Below are 21,773 nucleotides of genomic sequence, written 5' to 3' on the forward strand. Positions count from 1 at the left end.
TAATAAGTGTTTTAGTTTCAACGAATATATTTTTTAAATGTTTGTATTGATTTCAGAGATGAAAGGAAAGGGAGATAGAGATAGAAAGAAACATCAGGTTGCTGGTTCGATTCCTGGTCAGGGCACATGCCCAGGGTTGTGAGCTTGATCCCCAGTAGGGGGTGTGCAGGAGGCAGCCAATCAATGATTCTCTCTCATCTTTGATGTCTCTCTCTCTCCTTCTCCCTTCCTCTTGGAAATCAATAAAAATATATATACTTTTTTAAAAAAGAAGTCACCTGCCTAATATTGAAGGACCTCACTCAGTGACACCCTAGACACTTTCTTCTTACTGTAATATTCCGCCTCCACCATGCCTTCCTCTAACAAACTCCTTTATAAACATGTGACATCTAATTTAAAATGCAATGTGTCTGTTAGAGTTTTCCCATGATTCCTCTGCAATCTCTTTTAGGGGCCCCTGTCCTGAATCTCCATTTCCATTCTGCCATTGTCACTATCATAGCTTTTACTGGATCATTTGTAATGGTCCACTTACTTGCTTGTGCCTGCACCTTTCAGACCTGGATTCCCAGAACCTAGAGTACTGGATGGCACCGTCACAATAATAAATACTGTTTGATCAAATGAGTGGATGAATAATGGACTGTTTAAATTTTTATTTAAATCATTATAGGAACCAAGAAATTCAATCTCTACTGTGACAGGTGAAAGGAAGAGATATTTGGCAATAAGTGAGTTATCCCAAACCACTAAAATTTCACCAGTTAAAGAATTGGCTATTTACAGACCCACTCTGATCTAGGCGATATCTTTACTGACTTGTTCATTATTACATTCCTAATATGAAGTACAGTACTTAACCTTCAAAATATATTTGAGGAAAAGATTTTTGAATAATTATTAAGACAATTGTGATAATTTATGATAATCATAGCAAAGAATTTTTCACATATCCACATTTCCAGAAAATTCCTTTTACTTCAGCATGCTCTCCACAGGGTAAAAGAGTCTAAGGAAGTTCTCTTGCACAAGTTTTTAGAATCATGATGCTCATTAGTGACTTTTTTTATATTTGGATACATCTATTCATTTGCTTTTCCCACCTTTTATTCCATGTATACTGTTCCCTTTTCTTGGTGCCAAGGAATCTTATTTGTTTACCCACTAAAACCCATATAATAAGTTCAGCGTGTAACTCTGGGTAGCACTGGTTTCTACAAATGTCTGAAAGAAGGATGTTTTCAGTAGCAATTAGCATCACAGAGGAGGTCCCTTTTTTAGGAATGTATATTGAGAAATTTTGTTGTCTAACCATAAACAAAATTTATTTTACTTAAGCTTTCGTCTGATGAAAATAAAATTTACCAAAAGCCTGAATTTATCTACCAAAAAGCCACAAAACCTCTCTACCCATCAGAAAAATTGATGCATGCTTTCTCAGCTAAGAATATACCCTTTCTTACCCCAAAAATATTCACTAAAAGGCCACTGGGTGGACCAGATAAGTGTTTTGTTGATCATTTTTCAAAAAGAGGAATGTGAAAGGCAAAAGTTAATACTTATGCAGGGAGAAATCAACATAAGTAGGCTAAAATTATTTACCTTAAAATTCCATCCCTTTGAATACATAGCTATGTTCTTCCAGACACTGCTGGGCCTTTTCAAGGCACCTGAGACTAGGGCCAGGGTCCGTATTTCTCATGTTAGAACTCCATACATTTGACTTAATTGCCATCAAACAGGCCGAGCCATTTCCCATGATCTTGAGTCAATGCATTACAGTTGTCAGGTATAACCACAAAGAGGTCCCAGAAAAAGGAAAGAGGAAGGGGTAAATGGCAATTTAGTAATATTTTCCTATATCATCTTCCAAAATCCAAGCTGCCTTCAGTGTATTAAGAAGAAGCTAATCATCTTTTTACTGTGTACTCTTACCTACAACACTTACTATGTGCACATTTTCACATATCTACAAGTAACCGCATGCACATTTCTACATGTAGTTTATATACATGTACAGACATCATGCACACATTCTCACTTCTGGAAAGTGTTCATTTCTCCCCATTGTCTCTTTATATTTATCTGCAGTCATTCATTCTTTCAACCAATTTTCAAGTTAAAAAAAAAAAAGAAAACCTTCCCCTTCAATATAGCTGCTATGTTCACCCTGTTTTGCTTTTAAGGAGAATGGATACCATAATATCCTCCAGCACCTCAGACACTTAGGCCAGCTTTTGCCCTGGAATAGAAAACTCCAACCAGACTTCCAACACCAAAAGCACTGCCTTAGTTTAAGTCCCATTCTGGCAAGCAAATATTTCATGAGGTAGATTTTAAATTATTTTAGTATTCCTTGTCATCATATTTTGAAATGCCTCACTATGTTCTGGGCACCAAGAATCAGTTATTCTGGGAGGCTCATAGGAGCTGGCAGAAGTATTAGGTCAAGCAAAAGATTTCCATGTATTTTGTATGTAGGTTTATATATGGTACCATACTAATTATTCTAATTATTTTTCCTACTATATGTTCATGCCATGGTTTGAAAAGACAATGATACATAAATTACAGTTGAGTATGTTGGTCATCTAGGACTCAGGTGGTCTTATCTCTAGTAATGTATAAAATTATATATAGCTTTAGGTCTAAGTTGAAAATACCATAATGCCAAGTTCTGGGCCAACTTGGAGGTCTTTAAGATAGTAACACCCCCTAAATTATGTATACTTAAGAAATGCCAACCAATCTTTAGATGCTGAATCTGGCTTCTTGAGCTATTTATCCAATGTCCCATAGAAGTCCTATTTAATGCTAAGTGGCAGGAAAGATCAGTGATTTGTCTAGATTGGATGCCAACCAGTCTGCTAGCATTGAGGAAATACTCAGTAGACCCAACTCTGCTCAAATACAGATGAAAAGAATGAATGGTAATAGGATATCCATACAGCACTTGTTTATCAACCTTAGTTGGAGGTGATAGACAAGACAGGAGAGCAGAAAACAACCTCTGATTAATGTAACACTTGTGGCAGAAAGACCAGCCTATACTCATAAGTACAGACACTGCAATTTTTTATGTGAAATCTCCATGTTGTTCTCAGATAAAAGAAGTAGAATTGAAAACAATAGGTTTTCATCAGCACCAGTACACCAAAAGAGTTCTGTCAAAATACATGTTAATAAAAGGAAATAAACTGAACCTAAGACTTTCACCAGATTTTGATGAGGAAAACTTGGCTTTCAACACCACAACCACAAAGCCCTTATTCCTTATAACATTTATTCAGCTATTGTATTTAAGTTATTCTTCTTTTCCCCCTTTGTTCTGATTCTGTGTTCACTGGCAACACTCTGACTCCTAAATCAGCTTCCTAGTTCTTTGAAGTAGAATATGAGTGCCTTAAATAGTCAGCATCAGAATATCCACTACATAAATTTATAAATCAAAATTATAGTTTATACATCAGACTTACAATTTGGTTACTAATAGATAGGGATCATTAACTTTGTAAGCCCTGATAACTTTGATAAATATAATTTTTCTAGACCCACAAAACTGAGATAGCCCTAAACTTGTAAGAGCCATTTAAAAATAGTGCCACCCTGTGAAACCATCTCTGACGGACTGCTCCAGGTGAACTTTGCCTCATCTCTCTGTAACTACAACACCAGGCTGCTGTAATTGTCAAACAGATTTAGAATTTATTTTCCTATTTAATTATGAGGCACTTACTATACTTTTTCTGAACTTTTAATAGCTCTCAGTACTTTTCTGTTAATCATGTTTGATTTGATAATCTATCTATCTATATAAAAGCCAACCAAAACAACGGAACAGATGACCCTACAGGCTGTGTGGGGTGACCAGGCCAACAGGGGAGTTAGTGAGGGACGACCAAACGACTGAGCAGCAGGCTGCATGGGGCAACCAGGCCAGCAGGGGGCTTAGTGAAGGATGACCACACGACTGAACAGAGGGCTACATGGGGTGACCAGGCTGGCAGGGGAGTTAGTGAAGGATGACCAAATGACCGAACAGCAGGCTGTGTGGGGCAACCAGGCCGGCAGGGGGGGGGGTCAGTTAGGGGCGACCAGGCTGGTAGAGGGGGGCAGTGAGGGGCAACCAGGCTGGTGGGGGTGTTAGGGGCAACCAGGCCGGTGGTAGGGGGCAGTTGGGGGCTACCAGGATGACGGGGGGGGGGGCAGTTGGGGGTGACCAGGACATTGGGAGGGGGGCAGTTAGGGATGATCAGGCAGACAGGCAGGTGAGTAGTTAGGAGCCAGTGGTCCTGGATTGTGAGAGGGATGTCTGACTGCTGGTTTAGGCCCGATCCCACAGGGCAGTGGTCGGCAAACTCATTAGTCAACAGAGCCAAATATCAACAGTACAACAATTGAAATTTCTTTCGAGAGCCAAATTTTTGAAACTTAAATTTCTTCTAACGCCACTTCTTCAAAATAGACTCGCCCAGGCCATGGTATTTTGTGGAAGAGCCACACTCAAGGGGCCAAAGAGCTGCACGTGGCTCGTGAGCCGCAGTTTGCCGACCACGGCTACAGGGGATCGGGCCTAAACCAGCAGTTGGACATCCCCTGAGGGGTCCCGGATTGGAGAGGGTAGAGGATGGGCTGAGGGAACCCCCCAGTGCACGAATTTCGTGCACAGGGCCTCTAGTATATTTATAAAAGCCTAAGCAACCTGCTGACTGGCTGACTGGCCGGCCAGTAGCTATGATGCGCACTGACCACTAGGGGGCAGATGTTCAATGCAGGAGCAGAATCCACAGGCATGGAAAGATGGAATAGACTGATGAATCTCAGAGTAAAGTGGGGAGAGGGGAGGGCCAGAATATATTAACCCAAGATCTTATATGCATACCAAAGGCCCGGTGCATGGATTCGTGCACTGGAGGGGTCTGTCGGCCTGGCCTGCAGGGATTGAGCTGAAACTGGCTCTCTGACATCCCCCAAGGGGTCCTGGATTACGAGAGGGCCCAGGCCAGGCCGAGGGACTCCACTTGTGCACGAATCCGTGCACTGAGCCTCTAGTTTCTATTATAAAACTCAGAATGGGGATACACCTGGTTATATCATTTTACTCCTAAGTTATGCTTTGCTTTTCCTCTTAAATTCTTCTTACTTTTCCATTACCCACAGAAATAGATATTTCTGCCTGTCTTCTTTCCATTGCCTTAATTTTTAATTTATTTTTCATTTTTTCTATTTTTAAAATAAAAATTATACTGAAGTTGTACAACATAGTGTTTTGATATACATATACATACTGAAATGATTACTATAGTCGAGCTAATTAACACATTCATCTCGTCACATAGTTACCTTTCTTATCTTTTCTTTTTTTGTGTGTGGTAAGAGCACCTTAGATCTAATCTCTTAGCACATGTCTAGTATATAATACAATCTTATTAACTGTAATCACCATGCTGTATATTAGATCTCTGGAACATATTCATCCTACATAACTCCACTGGCTTTCCTTCTCATGACAATGTCTTTAGAATGCACCACTTCTCTCCTTGGAGCTCACTGTTTACATTTTTCTTCTCGTTCTCCAATTATTTTTATACTGTCTCTTTTTTGCTATATCAGATCTGTTGACCTTATATGTGGACTTGCTCTGGATGCAATTCATTAGGAACAGAAATGAAAGTGAGGGGACAAATCATCTTAAAAATCCAGCTTATCTGTATGTCATATAAAGTACTAATTTTATAAAGAATTAAATGCTTAATTATAGAAATATCTTACACATAGCTTGAAATATGATGTTTTTAGAGACATGAAATATAAAGTTTTTATCTAATGTAAATATGTAATTTACTGTGCACATACTTTCAAAAAGTGGTAAGCTAACATTCAAGCTGGATACACTGATTACATGAAAAGGAGAATGTAAGAACAGCAAAGGAAAATGATTCTGGGTCATGCATGAGTGGTGCCAGGGAAGGAGCAACTTTAGGCCTTAGAGTTAGGCAGAGTTTGCTCACTGCAACCTATTTATAACCATCTATATACATGTTGCTCAATACTTTCATGGATATTCTCCCTTTCTTTCTCTCACTGAGAATGAGAGAGCATGTTGCGCTTTGGGGTTCTGCTGAATGTCTTGAACCATTTTTCAAATGTTGGGTTTGGCAAAGCACATATTATGTTTTGCCAAATATTTTTCCCCATGATTTTAAACCCCTGTGTATTTCAAAGGAAATTTTACCCACATGTCCTGATTTATTTACCCCTAAATCATCAAAATGACATTTTGAAAAAGCTAGTATTTGATGTCTAAAAACCCCCATAGCCTTTTCCCAAGACTTTCATCTTGTAACCAGTGTGTTTTGTTTGGTCACACTAAAAATCCAGGTTCTGTTTGGGAAACGGGCTCATGAAGGCACCTCTTTGTGTCTCAAAAACTTTCTTCAGTCTTCTGGAGACATTTCCTGTATCTCACCTCTCCTTTCTCCTCTTCAGTTTCTCTTTTCTGTCCTGAATTCTATTTCTTTGTGTCCTTGATATAACTATATTGTTCTTTCTTTGCCTGCTATTGGAGTTCAGTGAGAATGGCCTTCTCTGTACTGTCTAGGCCAGTTATTAGCGTAATTCGTTTTTTGTTATAACCTAACTAGAGGCCTGGTGCACAGATTCATGCACTGGTGGGGGTCCCTCAGCCTGGCCTGCACCCTCTCGCAATCTGGGACCCCCTCGGGGGATGTTGGAGAGCCTGGCCTGGGGGGATCAGGCCGAAACCGGCAGTCCAACATCCCCTGCTATACCTGCCACGGCTACTCGGTAGCACTGCTGTGGAAGCAGGAGAGGCTTGTGCTGCTGCAGCTGCGCTTGCCAGCAGTGAGCCCGGCACCTGGTGCCTGTTGGTCAGCTGAGCAGGGCTCCCACTGTGGGAGTGCACTGACCACCAGGGGGCAGTTCCTATGTTAAGCGTCTGCCCCCTGGTGGTCAGTGTGCATCATAGCAACTGGTCGAACGGTCGAACGGTTGCTTAAGCTTTTATATATATAGATTTCAGTCTTGGCAGTAGGGAAGACAGGGTTACTCAATGTTATTAGCATTTTTGTTGTTTTTGTGTGTGTTCTTTTTCTCTACTCTAGAGTTAAATGAACTTAATATGTGTGTCTGGATGAGAGAAATTATTGGAACCTCTTTTTGTGTTTTAATAGTTTTTAAACTCCTTACCATCAGTTCCAGGCCTTCATGATCTGAGAATCACCCCCCTCTGTTCACATCCCCTGACTTATTTCTCTATTTTAGCCAGTCTGTGATTCTTGTACTTTTTCAAATGTAACAATTTGTTCTGTCCTCTAGACCTTTGCCCTTGCTGTTCCTTCTGTTTGAATCATTCTTCTTCCAGTTCTTTGCTTGACAATCTCCAAACTGCATATATCACCTTAAATGTCCCTTTCAAAGAGTGCTTTTATGACTACTCAATCCAAGGTAGGCTCTCCCTCTCACATAGAAACTTGTTTTTCTGCTCTTAAAGCAGGTTTTGTAATATGCATTTATGAAATGATTTATTCCCTTACTTACTGAACACTTCTCTTTACTCATAGATTGAAAGTCCCTCAAGAAAAGCACACGAGTATTTAGCATATTATGCATACCCCAAAACTAGCATAGGAATGGCCTCAACAAATATCAGAATTTATAAACACACTCCTACTTGAGATAAGAAAGGGTGCATGAAACAATGGAGATGGTTTCTATTAGCTATTAAATTATATAATTATTATTAACATATGACCAGCGTAAGGATCTGGGAGCATGTTATTTCAGAAAACCTAATTTTATCTTGCCAAAGTAGAATTTTGAAAGACTAAAGCGCTTGTGGATTTTCTCCTTCAGTTTAGTCAATAGAATCATTCCCCCAAAGTGGCTGTCTTTTGTTTTAAAATAGGAAAACACTGTGTGCTCACAATGCCTTTCATCCTCAAAGTCCTCACAAGTATTAATTAATCTACAAAATGATATCTGGCTCCAAAAGGTAGAATCTGTGACTTAAGGTTTATCTACAAAAACCTGCTTTGCCCCCAAGGCATGGCAACTTCCAGAGCTCTGTCCTCCAAATCCTCCTAGCTCAGGAGGGAGCAGATGATTCTCTGAAACCTGCCACAGGCTTTTGACTCCTGCAGGGTTATCCATAGACATGTCTTATACTCTTGATAAAAAATAAAGATGATAAAGATTTAACATGTTCTAAACAGGGTTATTTTTCTCGAACATTTCTTTACAGGGGGAAAAAGGAAAGTGCCATGAAAATAATTAGATCTCATGACCAGTTATAACATAAAGTATACAAGATCAGGCAATAAAACATATTGGTATAGTTGATGTTTCATGTTTAAAATTGTTAATGCATTATAGTGCCTGCTAAGCATCCACATAGATTCTCAGAAAAGAATTTAGGGCTCTTGCATTGGTGGCACATGAATTTGAATACCAGGCGGCAGAAATGATGTCACCTCTCAGTGAACAGGGTAGTTTCCACCATGAGATTCTAATTAAGAATTTATTCTTTTGTCAATATTTGAAAGAAACACATTATGCTTCTATTTAACCACGTTGATCACAATCTACTTTATTAAAGAAAACGTTCGGAGGTAAAGCATGATCACCAAAGGATGATAGCATCTTTTAGAGCCCCCCATGATGGCAGATGCGACTTTTGTAAAGTAAATCATTTTCCACCAAAGGAGTTGGATCTAATGTGATGATTGTGCCAGTTATGCTTAAAGCCAAAGCCTCTTGTGATCCCTGGGAAATGTTCAGCAATGTTCTCAATATAAGAGATGAAAAGAGTAAGATTTATATAACACCAAATGTTGGACATAAATAATCTCAAAAATCTACATCATGAAAACAATGAGTAATAACACCAACTTAAAGAATTTTATTATTTTATAAACTGTTTTAATGTATAGTATCTCATCTGTGGTAGCTTACTCTGGTAGTTACTGCCAAGGCAAACTACTGCCAAAACCCGTCCAGGACTTCGGAAGCAACACTGAGGCATGAGGGAAAGCAGGAGAATTGTAGGGCTAGAAATAAGGAACATGCTAAGATTTGTGGAAAAAAAATATGTAGTTCTAGGTCAAATATACATATACATATATAAGTTAGATTAGTCAGATGTAAGAAGACTTTATAGGTTCTGGGATAATTCAAGTCTTGGTGTAAATCATAGTAGTTAAAAAGTAATCAGAATTTGCTGTTTGGGGGGAATTGGTGGCTATTTTGGCATTGCCCATCATGATGGAGTAATTCATAAATAAGAGTTGTGGGGTAGGTGTGAGGTGGAGAGGGTCAGTGCGGCACAGGGCGGGGAAATGTTATCTTAGTTGATATCTGAGTAATTAATTATAAAAATAAGATACTGTTACATGTAATTACATTGAAAAATTGGCTTTCACTATAAAAAGCAGTCATATATTCATTAATATCTGAAATCAACAATATTTAATAAACCTTTAATATCTTAATATTAAATCAATTGACAAGCATGTCTTTTTTAAACAAAAGCTAGTGCCGAAAGCAATTTAAGGTGAAGTATTATATAAGAAAGAAAATACAAGTCATGACCCCTAACTTCAAAGCATTTATAGTCTAGCCATGGAACAAGCCTATTACCCATGAAATAAGAGTGGACAACAAAAGAGTGCTGGGATGAAGAAATGATAATTGTTACAGAAAATTTAACCTCCTTCAGAGTAAGAGCCATGTCTTAATCATGTTACTATTGCTGGCCTGAGGGTATGTATTTGGGAGTAGATAATAAATAAAGTAAATCAGGGACCATGAGAGAGGTCTATAGGCTTAGTGTTATAGAAAATAGGAAGCTATTGAATGTTTTGACAAGAAGAATGAAATAATAAAGGTACTGTTTAAAGAAGGTTGGTGTGGGAGGGCAATGATCTTGTAGAGGGGACAGTAGAGGGATTGAGATCAGAGGCATTGGGAGGTCTGGGCAAGGGTTTGCCTGTACACATTAAGAAAAATGTGGGCACCACATCCATTGTGAAGAAACTGCTTCAGAAAATGCTGAAGGGTCATAGAGAAAATAAAAGAGCCAATGAAAATGTGTTCTAAGCCTAGATAAATGTTTACTACTCAGCAGATGAGCTCAGTGCAAAGGGGAATCAGCTTCAGAGATTTCACTTCTGAGATGACACAGAGACATACCAGAACAAATGATTAATTAGGACTTCAAGATATAGGATGAGATAATGAAGAGAATGTATACAAGGATAGACCTGTGTATTATATAGGCCTGGAAGTAAAAACCAAAGCCATTAACTGTCTCATTTGTGTACTCATTTAACATATGTTTACTGAGTTCTTTCCATGTTATAGCAATTGTTATAATAATGGAAACAGAGTTATGAATATAGGAGACAGTACCTTTGCTCTCACAGAATATTCTGATGAGATAAAAAACAAATAAAAAAATATAGCATGCTACATGTTTGTAAGTTCTATGGGGGACATTAAATTAGGGTCAGAGAAAAGGATTGTGAATGGAAATGGTGGGGAGGGATTGTTTGCTTGTTTTTAGGAGAGATTAGGAAAGACCTACCTTAAAAAGTGGAACTTACCATTTGCAAAAGCATGGATGGACCTGGAGAGCATTATGCTAAGCAAAATAAGCCAGTCAGAGAAAGATAAATATCACAGGATCTCACTCATTTGTGGAATATAATGTACATAAACTGATGAACAAAAATAGAACCAGAGACATTGAAACATCAAACAGACCATCCAACCTAAGAGGGAAGGAAGGGGAGGGTGGTAAGAGATCAACCAAAGGACTTATGTGCATGCATATGAGTATAACCAATGGACACAGACAGTAGGGGGGTGAGGGCATGTGCTGGGAGGTGGGAGCGGCCAGGGAGAGGTCAATGGGGGAAAAAGGAGACTTATGTAATACTTTAAAAAATAGAGAACTTAAATAAATAAATTAAAGGTAACATTTGAATAGAGATACAAAGCAAATGAAGTAATAAGCCTTACAAATTTCTAGGCATCAAATGAATTATTTTGTACCAGGCAAAGGATAAAACAGTTTTAATGGCCCTGTGGAAAAAGTAAGGTGGTCAGTTTGGCTGGAGCAGAATGAGCTGGGAGAAAGAAGAAAATGATGAGGCCAACTGGCTAGCTGGGACCAGTAGGATCAGATGAACCACTAAATGTTGTTCACTTTTACCCTAGGAGTTTTGGGAAGCCAGAGAGGAATTTGAGACAAGGAGTGACATAATGTAACTTATATCTTAATAAGGTCACTTTGACTGTTGTGTTGAAAATAAAAAGTAGAGAGCAAGGATTAAAGTGGGCACATCAGTTATGAGGTTATTATAATAAACCAAGTGTGAGATGATAGCATAAAAGTGATGAGAAGTGAACAGATTCTGGACTGATTTTAAAGATAGAGCTAACAGGGTTACTTGATGTTTAAGTTTATCTTATAAGAGAAACAAAGAAGTCAAAGATGACTTTATGAGTTTTGACTGAAGGATCTGGAAAATAATATTAGCACATTATAAAATGGAGAAAATTAGGTGTAGGAGAAAATCAGAATCAATTTAGGATATGTTCAATTTGAGATGTATGTTAGACATATAAGTGAAAATGTCACAATATACAGTACTGGAAAGCAATTTACTAGCCAAGTGAAGGAAATATTGCCTACAAAAAAGAGAGTTATCAATTGGGTTTAATATTCAGGTAGGAGAAAACTTGAAACTTTAGGGATGAATTTAAGCAATATGAAAGCAACTAATGACCTTGGTAGAGGATGAGTGGTTGGGATAAAAGCCTAAATGGAGTTGGTTCAAGAGATAAAGAGACGGGATAAATTAACAAGAGTAAAGGTAGACAATTCTTGAAAGGAATTTTTAATCTAAACCAGAGGAGAGTAATGGAGGCATTAGCTAGGGTGAAGTTGAGAGATCTAGAACATGCAAAGCAAAAGAAAATGAGATGACTGAAACAAGAAAATACATATTTTTAGTGTTAAAAATGAGAAATCCCAAAGTTAACAGTAATGGAATAGCAGGAGATAAATAGGAATAAAATCATCACTGTGGAGCATCCTGTAAGCCAATGGATTGGTAGCATGTTGATCAATGTGAAATACAGCAAGAAGTATGAGCGTGAAGAAAAAGGGCATTGTATTTATCAAAAATGAGGCCATTAACAGAAAAAGCATCAGAATATATCAGAAATGTTGGACATATATTTTTAAATATCTCTAATATTTCATTCATTTATTATTTTTAATGTTTCATGCACTTTTCTAGTCATCCTATCCAAGAAAAGAGAAACATGCAAATTGACTGTACCTCCGCTACGCCCACCAGCCAATCAGAGCAAGTATGCAAATTAACCCAACCTCCAGGCGGCCACAGAGCTGGAGCAAGCAGGAGGCTTGGGTTGCCCCTGGCAATGGAGTAAGCCAAGCTTCCCACCCGCCCTGGTTGGCCCTGGCCTCCACTCAAGGCTACAAAGTTTTAATTATAGAAGATAAATAAATCCCAGATACCTGCTTTCAGCCAGCCCTGGCCTCCACTCAAGGAGGCACTGGAAAAAAAAAAAAGAAAAAAAGGAGGGGCTGGGAGCTTGTTTTGCCGGGGGCACCCTGCAAACAGCCATCAGCCCCTCACCCAGGTTGGCCAGGCACCCCAGCAGGACCCCCCAACCCTGAAAGGGCTGCGGCCAGCCTGCAAACAGCCATCAGCCCCTCAACCAGGCTGGCCACACCCCCATGGGGTGAGGGTCCCTGCTGGGGGGCTTGGCCAGCCTGCAAACAGCCATCAACTCCTCACCCAGGCTGGCCAGGCACCCCAGTGGGGACCCCCAGCCCGATCCGGGACACCCTTCAGGGCAAAGCAGCCAGCCCCCAACCATGCACCAGGCCTCTATCTATACTAATAAAAGGGTAATATGCTAATTAGACTGGGAGACCTTCTAGGAGACCTTTCGGACGTTTTTCTGGACAAAACCATGGTGGCGGGGCCAAGGTAGAGGTGGTTAGAGGCCAAGAGGAAATGGCAGTTGTGGGTGATCAGGCTGGTGGGGGCAGGGCCATTGGAGGTAAGCAGACCAGCAGGGGGGCAAGTTGGGGGCGAGCATGCCATCAGTGGGGGTCAGTTGGAGGTTATCAGGATAGCAAGGGGGTAGTTTGGAGTGAGCAGGCCAGCAGGGGGGCAGTTGGGGGAAAGCAGGCCAGTGGGGAGGGAAGGTGGGGGCGAGCAGACCAGCAGGAGGGGGCAGTTGGGGGTAATCAGGCTGGTGGGGGTGGGGGCATTTGGGGGTGAGCAGGCCCGTGGCATGGGGCAGTTGGGGGCAAACAGACTGGCAGGCAGAGTAGTTAGAGGCCATCAGGCAGGCAGGCAGGCAGGTGAGCGGTTAGGAGCCAGCAGTCCCAGATTGCGAGAGGGATGTCCAACTGCCGGTTTAGGCCCGATCCCTGTAAACCGGCAGTAGGACATCCTTTGAAGGGTCCCAGATTGGAGAGGGTGCAGTCTGGGCTGAGGAACACCCCCTGCCCCCTCGTGCACTAGTTTTGTGCACCGGGCCACTAGTTTGGACAATAAATAAAAGTGAAAAACAAAAACCTACTCTGGTAGACACAGAATCTAATAGTAAGAGATGAATTTTTCTATAAAAAACTGTTAAAATGTGCCAGAGGCCCCAAATATCTTTGATTCCTATAATTCACAGCCTTATGTAATTCCTTCCCCTTGAGTGTAGACTCCATTTAATAAGTTGCTTCTGACCAAAAGAATGTGGCAAGGTTGATAGGATTTAATTTCCACCATTAGATTACAAGAGATTTTGACTTCCGTCTTGTTAGTAGACTCTCTTGCCTGCTCAGCTAGCTGTGTGCTTTGAAAAAGCAAGCTGTCCTGCTGAAGAAGCACATGTGACAGGTAACTGAGAGTGTCTCTGATCAACAGCCCTGGAGGAACTGAACCCTGCCAATAACCATGTACATGAGTCAAGCCTTCAGATGTGACCCCAATTCTGGCTCAAACTCTGATTGTAACCTTTTGAGATATACTGAGTTGGGGGACTCTGCTAGGTTCCTGACTCACAAAAACATGAGGTAATAATGTGTGCTGTTTTAAGTTGCTAAGTATTAGGATAATTCACTTTGTAGCAGTAGCTAAAGAATACAGTCTTGGAGTGAAGGGATCACTTACCAATTGTTCCAATGGAGGAATAACATCTTTCAAGACATGCTGTGAATGATTCCTTCTGTGTCGGGGTATCTGCAAAAGTATTGACATTTGATGCTATTATTTTTTTCTTTTAAAAAGCTACAAATTATTTCAAAGAATATAAATTAGTGGGTGTACATGAAAATAACCATATTCAAATTCATTTAAGAAGGTGAATAAATTAAATATAAAATAGGAAGTAAATCTTTTGAGACTGACTAATTTGAATAAAATGTGTAATCAAAGATGGTTGGCTGCAATATCTTATATTCCACATTCTTTTTCTACCATGTAACTTCCTACAAGTTGTGGGGTCTATGTTCTTCATTTTGAACCTAAGAAGACCTCTATGTCTTGAGGTTTAGGAGAAAAAATGATGACATTTATTAATGATAAAATATTTTTCATTGAAATAGTTATTTAAGTATATGAAATATGGAAAAAAAAACCACAAACATAATAAGTGCATGACTGAAGTTTGGTAAACAGATTTTAATGAGAAGAAATTGAAACCAGAAATAACCAGTTATTCAGCACACACATTTCACCCTTGAAGGAAACCATTAGTTCCATGGTATAAACAAAATTCAAATTGATAAATGATATGATAATATTGTCTGCTATCATTTCTTGAGTACTTACTATTTGCCAGGCACTATTCTAAGTGTTGTGCATTCATTAATATATATAATTCTCATCCAAACCTTAAGAGGTCAGTTATATTACCCTCTTTTCGTAAGTGTTAGAAACACAGACACAGATGGTTTTAAGTAACTCTAAAAAAAACAAAACAAAAAAAACAAACAAACAAACAAACAAACAAAAAACACAGCTAGTGATAAATCTGGGTAATATTTTAACACAGATCTAAGGCCTCAATAGGTTGCAATATTTGATTGCAATTTATTATTTCTCCAACCATATAAATGTATATGTATAAAGACAGGCATTAAATGCTTAGGGAACTACAAAGTTGAAATCCCTGTGTGCATAAATAGATATTTCTGAGATAGGAATTTAAAGAGTGTCAAACTTATAAATTTGTACATAGTTACACAGGAAGCTAGAAATCAGGTTTCAAATCTGTTATAAATCATCTTAATATTCCTTTAGGGGAAGTAATATTGCTGATAATTCCTAAATCAATAAGCTAGCCAATCTATCATGTTCAACCAGGTTATGAAGATGGGGGGGAGGGGAGCGCTGGAGAAATTTCATCACCTGTCTTTTGCTTTACTACTCTTCTCAGTTAAGCATTGGGCACAGAAATATGTTATTATTCCAAATCAGATTATGCTGACTGAGACTTATGATTTAAGAAATTCTGGATCCAAATTGTTCAGTTGTCTTGCATGGATATCAGGAAAATTAGGACGTTTTAGGAGAGCTGTCTGTACATGATGCTATACTTAACTGAAATAATTATAAAGAAACTTGAGATCAACCAAGTTTTGACTGAAGTCTGAATCAAAGAATATATGTATATGTATGAAAATATTATAGAATTTATATAATTATTTATAAATAATTTATTACTGCTATCTGGTAATTTTGCAAATTATTATGTGGCACATTCTTGAGAAACATTCCCACTTAAGACATTAGATGTCCTTATAAACCATTCAATTTAGCCAGTCAACACCTCATGTATAGTACACTCATTTGCTGGTCATTTTTAATAGTAGGTGCTCAAAATGTACTTCCTTTGTTAAAATTATAAAACATCTCTGCTACTAGTATTGCAAAGAGAATACTTTATTTTGGATGATCCTAAGTTTTTCTCCAGAATTTCATAATTTCTAAATGTATCTGACATCAAAAACCTATATTTTGTTCTGCAAATTTCTTCTGGATAAGTTTCAGAATGCGGGCAGAAGCAGGATCCATTGTATGATCTTAGGTGCTTTTCACTTTTGCAGGAATCATTAATTAATCCCTGAATTTGGAAAACTTGAATAACAGTAATAATATTAGTAGTAGCTTGATATAACTTTATTTAAATACATTATTTTCTCCTTGAATTCCAGAAGCATTTCTTCTGAGGAAGCCTGGCAATATGGTTTTTATGTCTGTTTTCTTTTTTGTTTCCAAATGTTCTGAAATAGTATACAGATTCTTCCTCTAAACATAAGTAGACATGTACGTGTATCTACCACATATTTGTGTTCACAACCTATTTTTTCCTAATTCTTATACTCAAATCATAAAATGTTGGTTTCAACATCATTTCCAAGTTCCTATTTGAGAATTTCCAGTACTTTAGCAAAAAGAAGCCTTAATAATTTAAAGTTTCTCTCATTAGAGGTGACATGGTTATGTCTTAAACTGCTTTTCTATAACAGTGTTCTGCATCTTAAGTAATTGAATTTCCATAATAAGTACTTGAGGTGATGACAACCCTTCCTTTTCAGGTGAAAAAAAATGTCAGACCTCATCTTCTTTTTCTTTTTAATGATGCTATCTTCCTACTGATTTATTGCGTCCAGTCAATAGAAATGATTTGTAGCTATCATTGGGGGGGGGGGGGAATTAAATACAGATGTCTTCTGATTTGGCTTTTTAAATATATATATATTTTACTTATTTTTTAAAATATATTTTTATTGATTTCAGAGAGGAAGGAAGAGGGAGAGAGAGAGAAACATCAATAATGAGAGAGAATCATCACTCGGCTGTCTCCTGCTCGGGCCTCCCTGGGGATCAAGCCCACAACCAGGGCAAAGTGCCCTTGACCGAAATCGAACCCAGGACCCTTCAGTCCATAGGCCAACACTCTATCCACTGAGCCAAACCAGCTAGGGCTGATTTGACTTTTTTGAACCCAATATCAGATTAACATATCACTGCAACACTTTTAGATCAAATCTATGAGTTTTTCCTGCTTTATTATCACCCACCACTCTTCCTCCTTCTACTTCCCTGCTCATTCCCAAGTACTTTAGCTTTGTAATTGTGCAAAGCAAAGTAGAAAAATGGAGTACTCAGAGTGTTCAATGCATATTTTCCTTTAAGTACCTTTTTGCTCTTATTATAATATGCATGATAATTAAGTTTTTCAGATATCTTTCCTTTCAAAAGAAAAAGAATTAAAAAGTCACTTTTTCAAAGTATCTTCATTTTTTTTCTTCCATTCCTTTTTCATTTTTATCTATTTAAAGGAAATGAAACTGATGGGTGGAAATAGTACTTGATATATTAAAAACTGTAAAAATAACATAATTTGGGCATTTTATTTTTCTGGTGTAGGAGGGTCTACTGTGAAAGTTATATATAAACATGAAACATTCCACATAGCTCTGTTTAAACAGATTACCATTTTTGATGAAAGTTTATATCTTGTGGCTTAAAATTGAAATAAAATCACTTGAATAAAAGCATTAGTTTGTTCCAACATTTTCACAGACACATACATTTTCTGAGGCATACTTCCCATTACCAACCTCCCTGGATACTTAGATAAAAAACAGAAATAAATTTGTGGCTAAGTTTAGTTTTATCTTTATGGTTCTCAAAAGCCTCTCTCTTTCTCTCTCTCTCTCTCTCTCTCTCTCTCTCTCTCTCTCTCTCTCATTTTATCCCAATTCTTATGTTCAGATCTTCATTTGCTTTTGCAAAATTATATTTCTTAAAGCTATCACAATCAGAAATTAAGAGAAGTCAGTGAAGTTTTTGTTTGTTTTATGTGGAAACATGGCCAAAATTTTTTGTATTCATAACAATTTAGTTGTTTAGAAATAATAATCATAAACCTTAAGTGCTGGCTATATTTTAAAAATCATGTTTATGTGGGAGGTAACTGCTGTTGAGAGAAAAAAGTTAAGATATGAGGACATTACCTTATCATGTTTTTCATCTCTGTCTTATCTGTTTGTGGACACTATAAAGTCATCCATATCTCACAATTACTCTAACACTAACTAAATGTATCTTTCATAGTCCTAATGGAGATAAAGATATAAATCATAAAAATCCAAATTCTTCTGTTTTGTTCCATATTAATGTACCACACATACAGTGTTTAAAATTTATATTCTACTCCTCCCTCTGCCCACAATATCATCCAATTGCCATAGTGGGCATCCAATGCAAATGTCCCTCTTTTTTATTTTTTGGCTTTTCCATAAACCTCTTTCAGTTGTATGTTGTCAATCAGAAATCTGACACTCTCTCTTAGCTCTTTTATCCCCTGCAGAAAATGAAAGGAAAATATTTGGAATCCTTCTGGGGGACATATTAAAGTTTATTGAGATTTTTTTTAGTTTGTTGAATACTCTTCGGTCAGTCTCTGAGTCACCTGTAGTGTTCACCAGCCTTTCAATCCTTGGGAAATCTAGTTGAGTTAAATTCAGCTTTAACTACATTTTCCCATCTTTCAGATAGACAAAGGGAAACACTTTCTGGAATGATTTTAACTCCTTGATACTTTTCCCTTGTTTTATTTAGTCCCAACCACTGTGTTTTTCTAAGAAGAAAATTAAACTGCCACATAACTTCCTCTTTAAAGAAAAATTAATTATGTACTATGCATACTTCCTTATTTATTGCTAAATACTATTTCCTTTAGTTCTCCCTCCCATCCCCCACTCTCTCTCCCATGTTTTCAGTGGAATATTTCTTTCTAAGACAGTCTTCTCAGACTGAAAGGTGTTATTTATATGGAATTTATATGAAGTACATTTATATATTGTCTTAATTTTAAAATTTATTTTCTTCTTTCTCTGTAGGTTAATTTATATTTAGTTATATATTTATAAACTGATATAATAATAAACTCAAGGCCAACATACACCCATAAACATTTTATTCTACTTATTATGTTATTCATGGTATTATAACTAAGATAGCATGTAATTTGTTAGATCTATAGTTATTAAAATTATCAGTTGAAATAGTGTATTCATCTCTTTTATGCTTTACAACAGAAATATTTCCTCTGTTGATATTAGAAAAAAAATAGTTTAGAGACTAGATAGTAAAAAATATAACACTTGTGTCAAACTGACATTTCCTCCACAACTAAAAGTCATATGTTATCTTTTAAATAAAAGATTTAAGACAACAGAAAATGATACCAAGAAAGCTATTATACAAAAAGCACAAGTACCACAGAACAAAACAAAATATAAAATAAATAAATAATTATTGAAGGTTTAAATTATTAAAATGGTCTGCCTATTTTTAGCCAAATGAAACAAATCATTGTCAATTCATCATTTGGCTATGTTGGTCAGAACTCTATATCTGATTTCATGAAGTTCAACTATCTGGAAAGTCTCAACAAATTAGAATCAGGCTTTATTTTCAGTCTCAAATAAAAAGTCTCTTCCATTTCCCAGAAGAGCTTAAGTTGAAATTTCAAGTTTCCTTATTATATTTTCAGGTGTATGTTCAATCGCTGAAGAAAATTTTCTCTTCTTTGGAAAGCTATAATCCATTATACAACAACTTGATCCATAATATGTAAAGTTTGATAAAGATATTTATTCACAATCAGATTTCTATAGTCTTTTGATACCTTCCCTCATACATCATTATTTTTTAATGCAAAGATGGAAATGTACTATTTGATTCATTGAAAATGCTCTGTCTGTGTGGAAAGGTCAATTCTAAAAGCATTGTGAGAGGCAATGCTTTTAATAACTACGGCATTTTTTCAAGAATTAACAGACTTTTGGTCAAATATTTAAAATATACATGGAAATGCTCTCAGCATCTTTAGTGAATATCTAATAATTGTATCATTTCAGTTTCCTTTCTCAGTTATTCTTTGAGGTTTTCACAGACCCCCAAACTCACCTTCTGCTGCTGAAAAAGCAGATTTAGTTCTGAAGGTTAATCCAACTCAGCAGGATTGAAGGATGGCACTTTTCCTTGGTCGTAAGTACTAGTATGTTGGCTCAGGCCAGACAGCTGTTAGGACATTTTCCTCTGGGAATCGTGCCCTCAACACCCACCGTTGATGCACATACATGGTCTACTGGCTGCCGACTTCTATGCCCATCTGCTCAGATGGCATGGTGCCCACTCACAAGTTGGCTGGATCCTTGCCCTTAGTGTGTAGATGCCAGGCAATGATGGGTTTAGATGGGCAGCCTGCATAATACTACAAGTGACAATTTCCTTTCTCTCTCTCTCTCTTGCTCTCTTTCTCGCTCCAATATCTGTCCTCTATGCTTTCTCTAAAAGAGAGAGTTGTATTTCTCCATTTTTTATTATTCCTGTGGACACATGTGGCCTCATACAGGTAGATATACAAATGTACCCAGCCTGCTATCAACAGTGAGATGAAAGGGATGAATCCACAGAGCTCCAAATGACAAGTTCTAACACCAAAATGGGTTGGATTGTGAAAATCCCCACCACCTGGAGTCTGTCAGAAGAAATTTAGCATGGGTGTAAGTACAGCAGACCTTTCACAGATAGCGATGACACCAGGAAACAGCTTAAGTTACAGCACTTTTTGTCTGTTGCCGCTCCAGCACAAATCACTTGCCTTGCATTGAAAAGGCACAAGCAGCAGCAATAGAAATAAATTAGGCAAAAAGAACCAGCTTAATGGGAAGACAATTTATATGCTCAATAGGGGCAAGGGTGCAAGCTATAATATTCAGACCTCAGAAATAACCCCGACTGGAGGTCCTAATAGAAAGAAAAAGCAACAGAAATAGCCTCTCTCATTCCAATCTACAGCGAACCCATGGAGAGGAATAGATTGGCATAGGAGGTTGTGACTTTAATGATCCAAAGCATATGAATGCTTGTTAGCAGACAGCAGACAGACATAAGTAAGAACAACAGTAATGGCTGTATCTGCAGCCTGGCCTATGGAACTCAAACCAATCAGACAGCATTGGAGAGCAGTGCCAGGAGGTATGTTAAAGCCATGCTTTCCTTGTGTGTTTATTCAAGGGTGATTGGATTCAGGGTGTTGTCAGTCTGCCTTGGAGAATGGTTATCCAATGTGTAGGCATGATCTTTCTCCCTGAATATGCTCTGTTGAGTCAGTTAGTTATGTGTGACTACGTGCTCTGTCCTAGTCTTATACAGTGCCAAAATCCTGCAGTCCAAGTTCCAAAGGAACAGGGCCTGAAAACTTTTGGCTCCAGAATCAAATTAGGCTTCTCTGCTTCCCTAGCCAGAAACGCATAAATACCCAATGGCCAAAACCAAAGAATTTGACATTGTGGAATGAATAGAGCTGTCATATACCACTAAAGTGTGGAAATATCTACTGTTTGAAGTTAGGACTAGTTCAACATCTTCAGTAATCAGAACAGACTTCATGGGTTATTCTGGCTTTTGATTGGAAATGTTTCTGGCAAGCTACTGATTCCAGATATCAGAAATGCAAGAACATACGGTTTATAAGAGAAAATCTGCCATCTTTTTCCTATCAAAAATAATTCTCAAAGGCAGCACATTTTCATAAAAGACAGATCCCTCACCCTGTTTTCCTGATTGACCTTCGAGTTAGTACCACCTACATAGATGTACACTTAAAAAAGAACTAGTCAAAGAAGA

General features: G+C 37.9%; 1 protein-coding gene across 2 annotated transcripts in view; it reads right to left on the reverse strand.

The window, feature by feature from the left end:
- ARHGAP15 (Rho GTPase activating protein 15) overlaps positions 1-21,773 on the reverse strand; it is a 691,399-nt gene that overhangs the window by 585,203 nt on the left and 84,423 nt on the right. For both annotated transcript variants that reach the window (XM_080670353.1, XM_080670352.1), the window contains one exon: positions 14,235-14,303. Coding sequence is in view for 1 of the 2 variants with exons in the window: in XM_080670352.1 (XP_080526478.1) it covers positions 14,235-14,303 (69 nt within the window). In the remaining variant the exon portion in view is untranslated. The remainder of the gene's footprint in view (positions 1-14,234; positions 14,304-21,773) is intronic.

Source organism: Plecotus auritus, assembly GCF_963455305.1.
Source record: "Plecotus auritus genome assembly, chromosome: 5".
Classification (NCBI taxonomy): Eukaryota; Metazoa; Chordata; class Mammalia; order Chiroptera; family Vespertilionidae; genus Plecotus; species Plecotus auritus.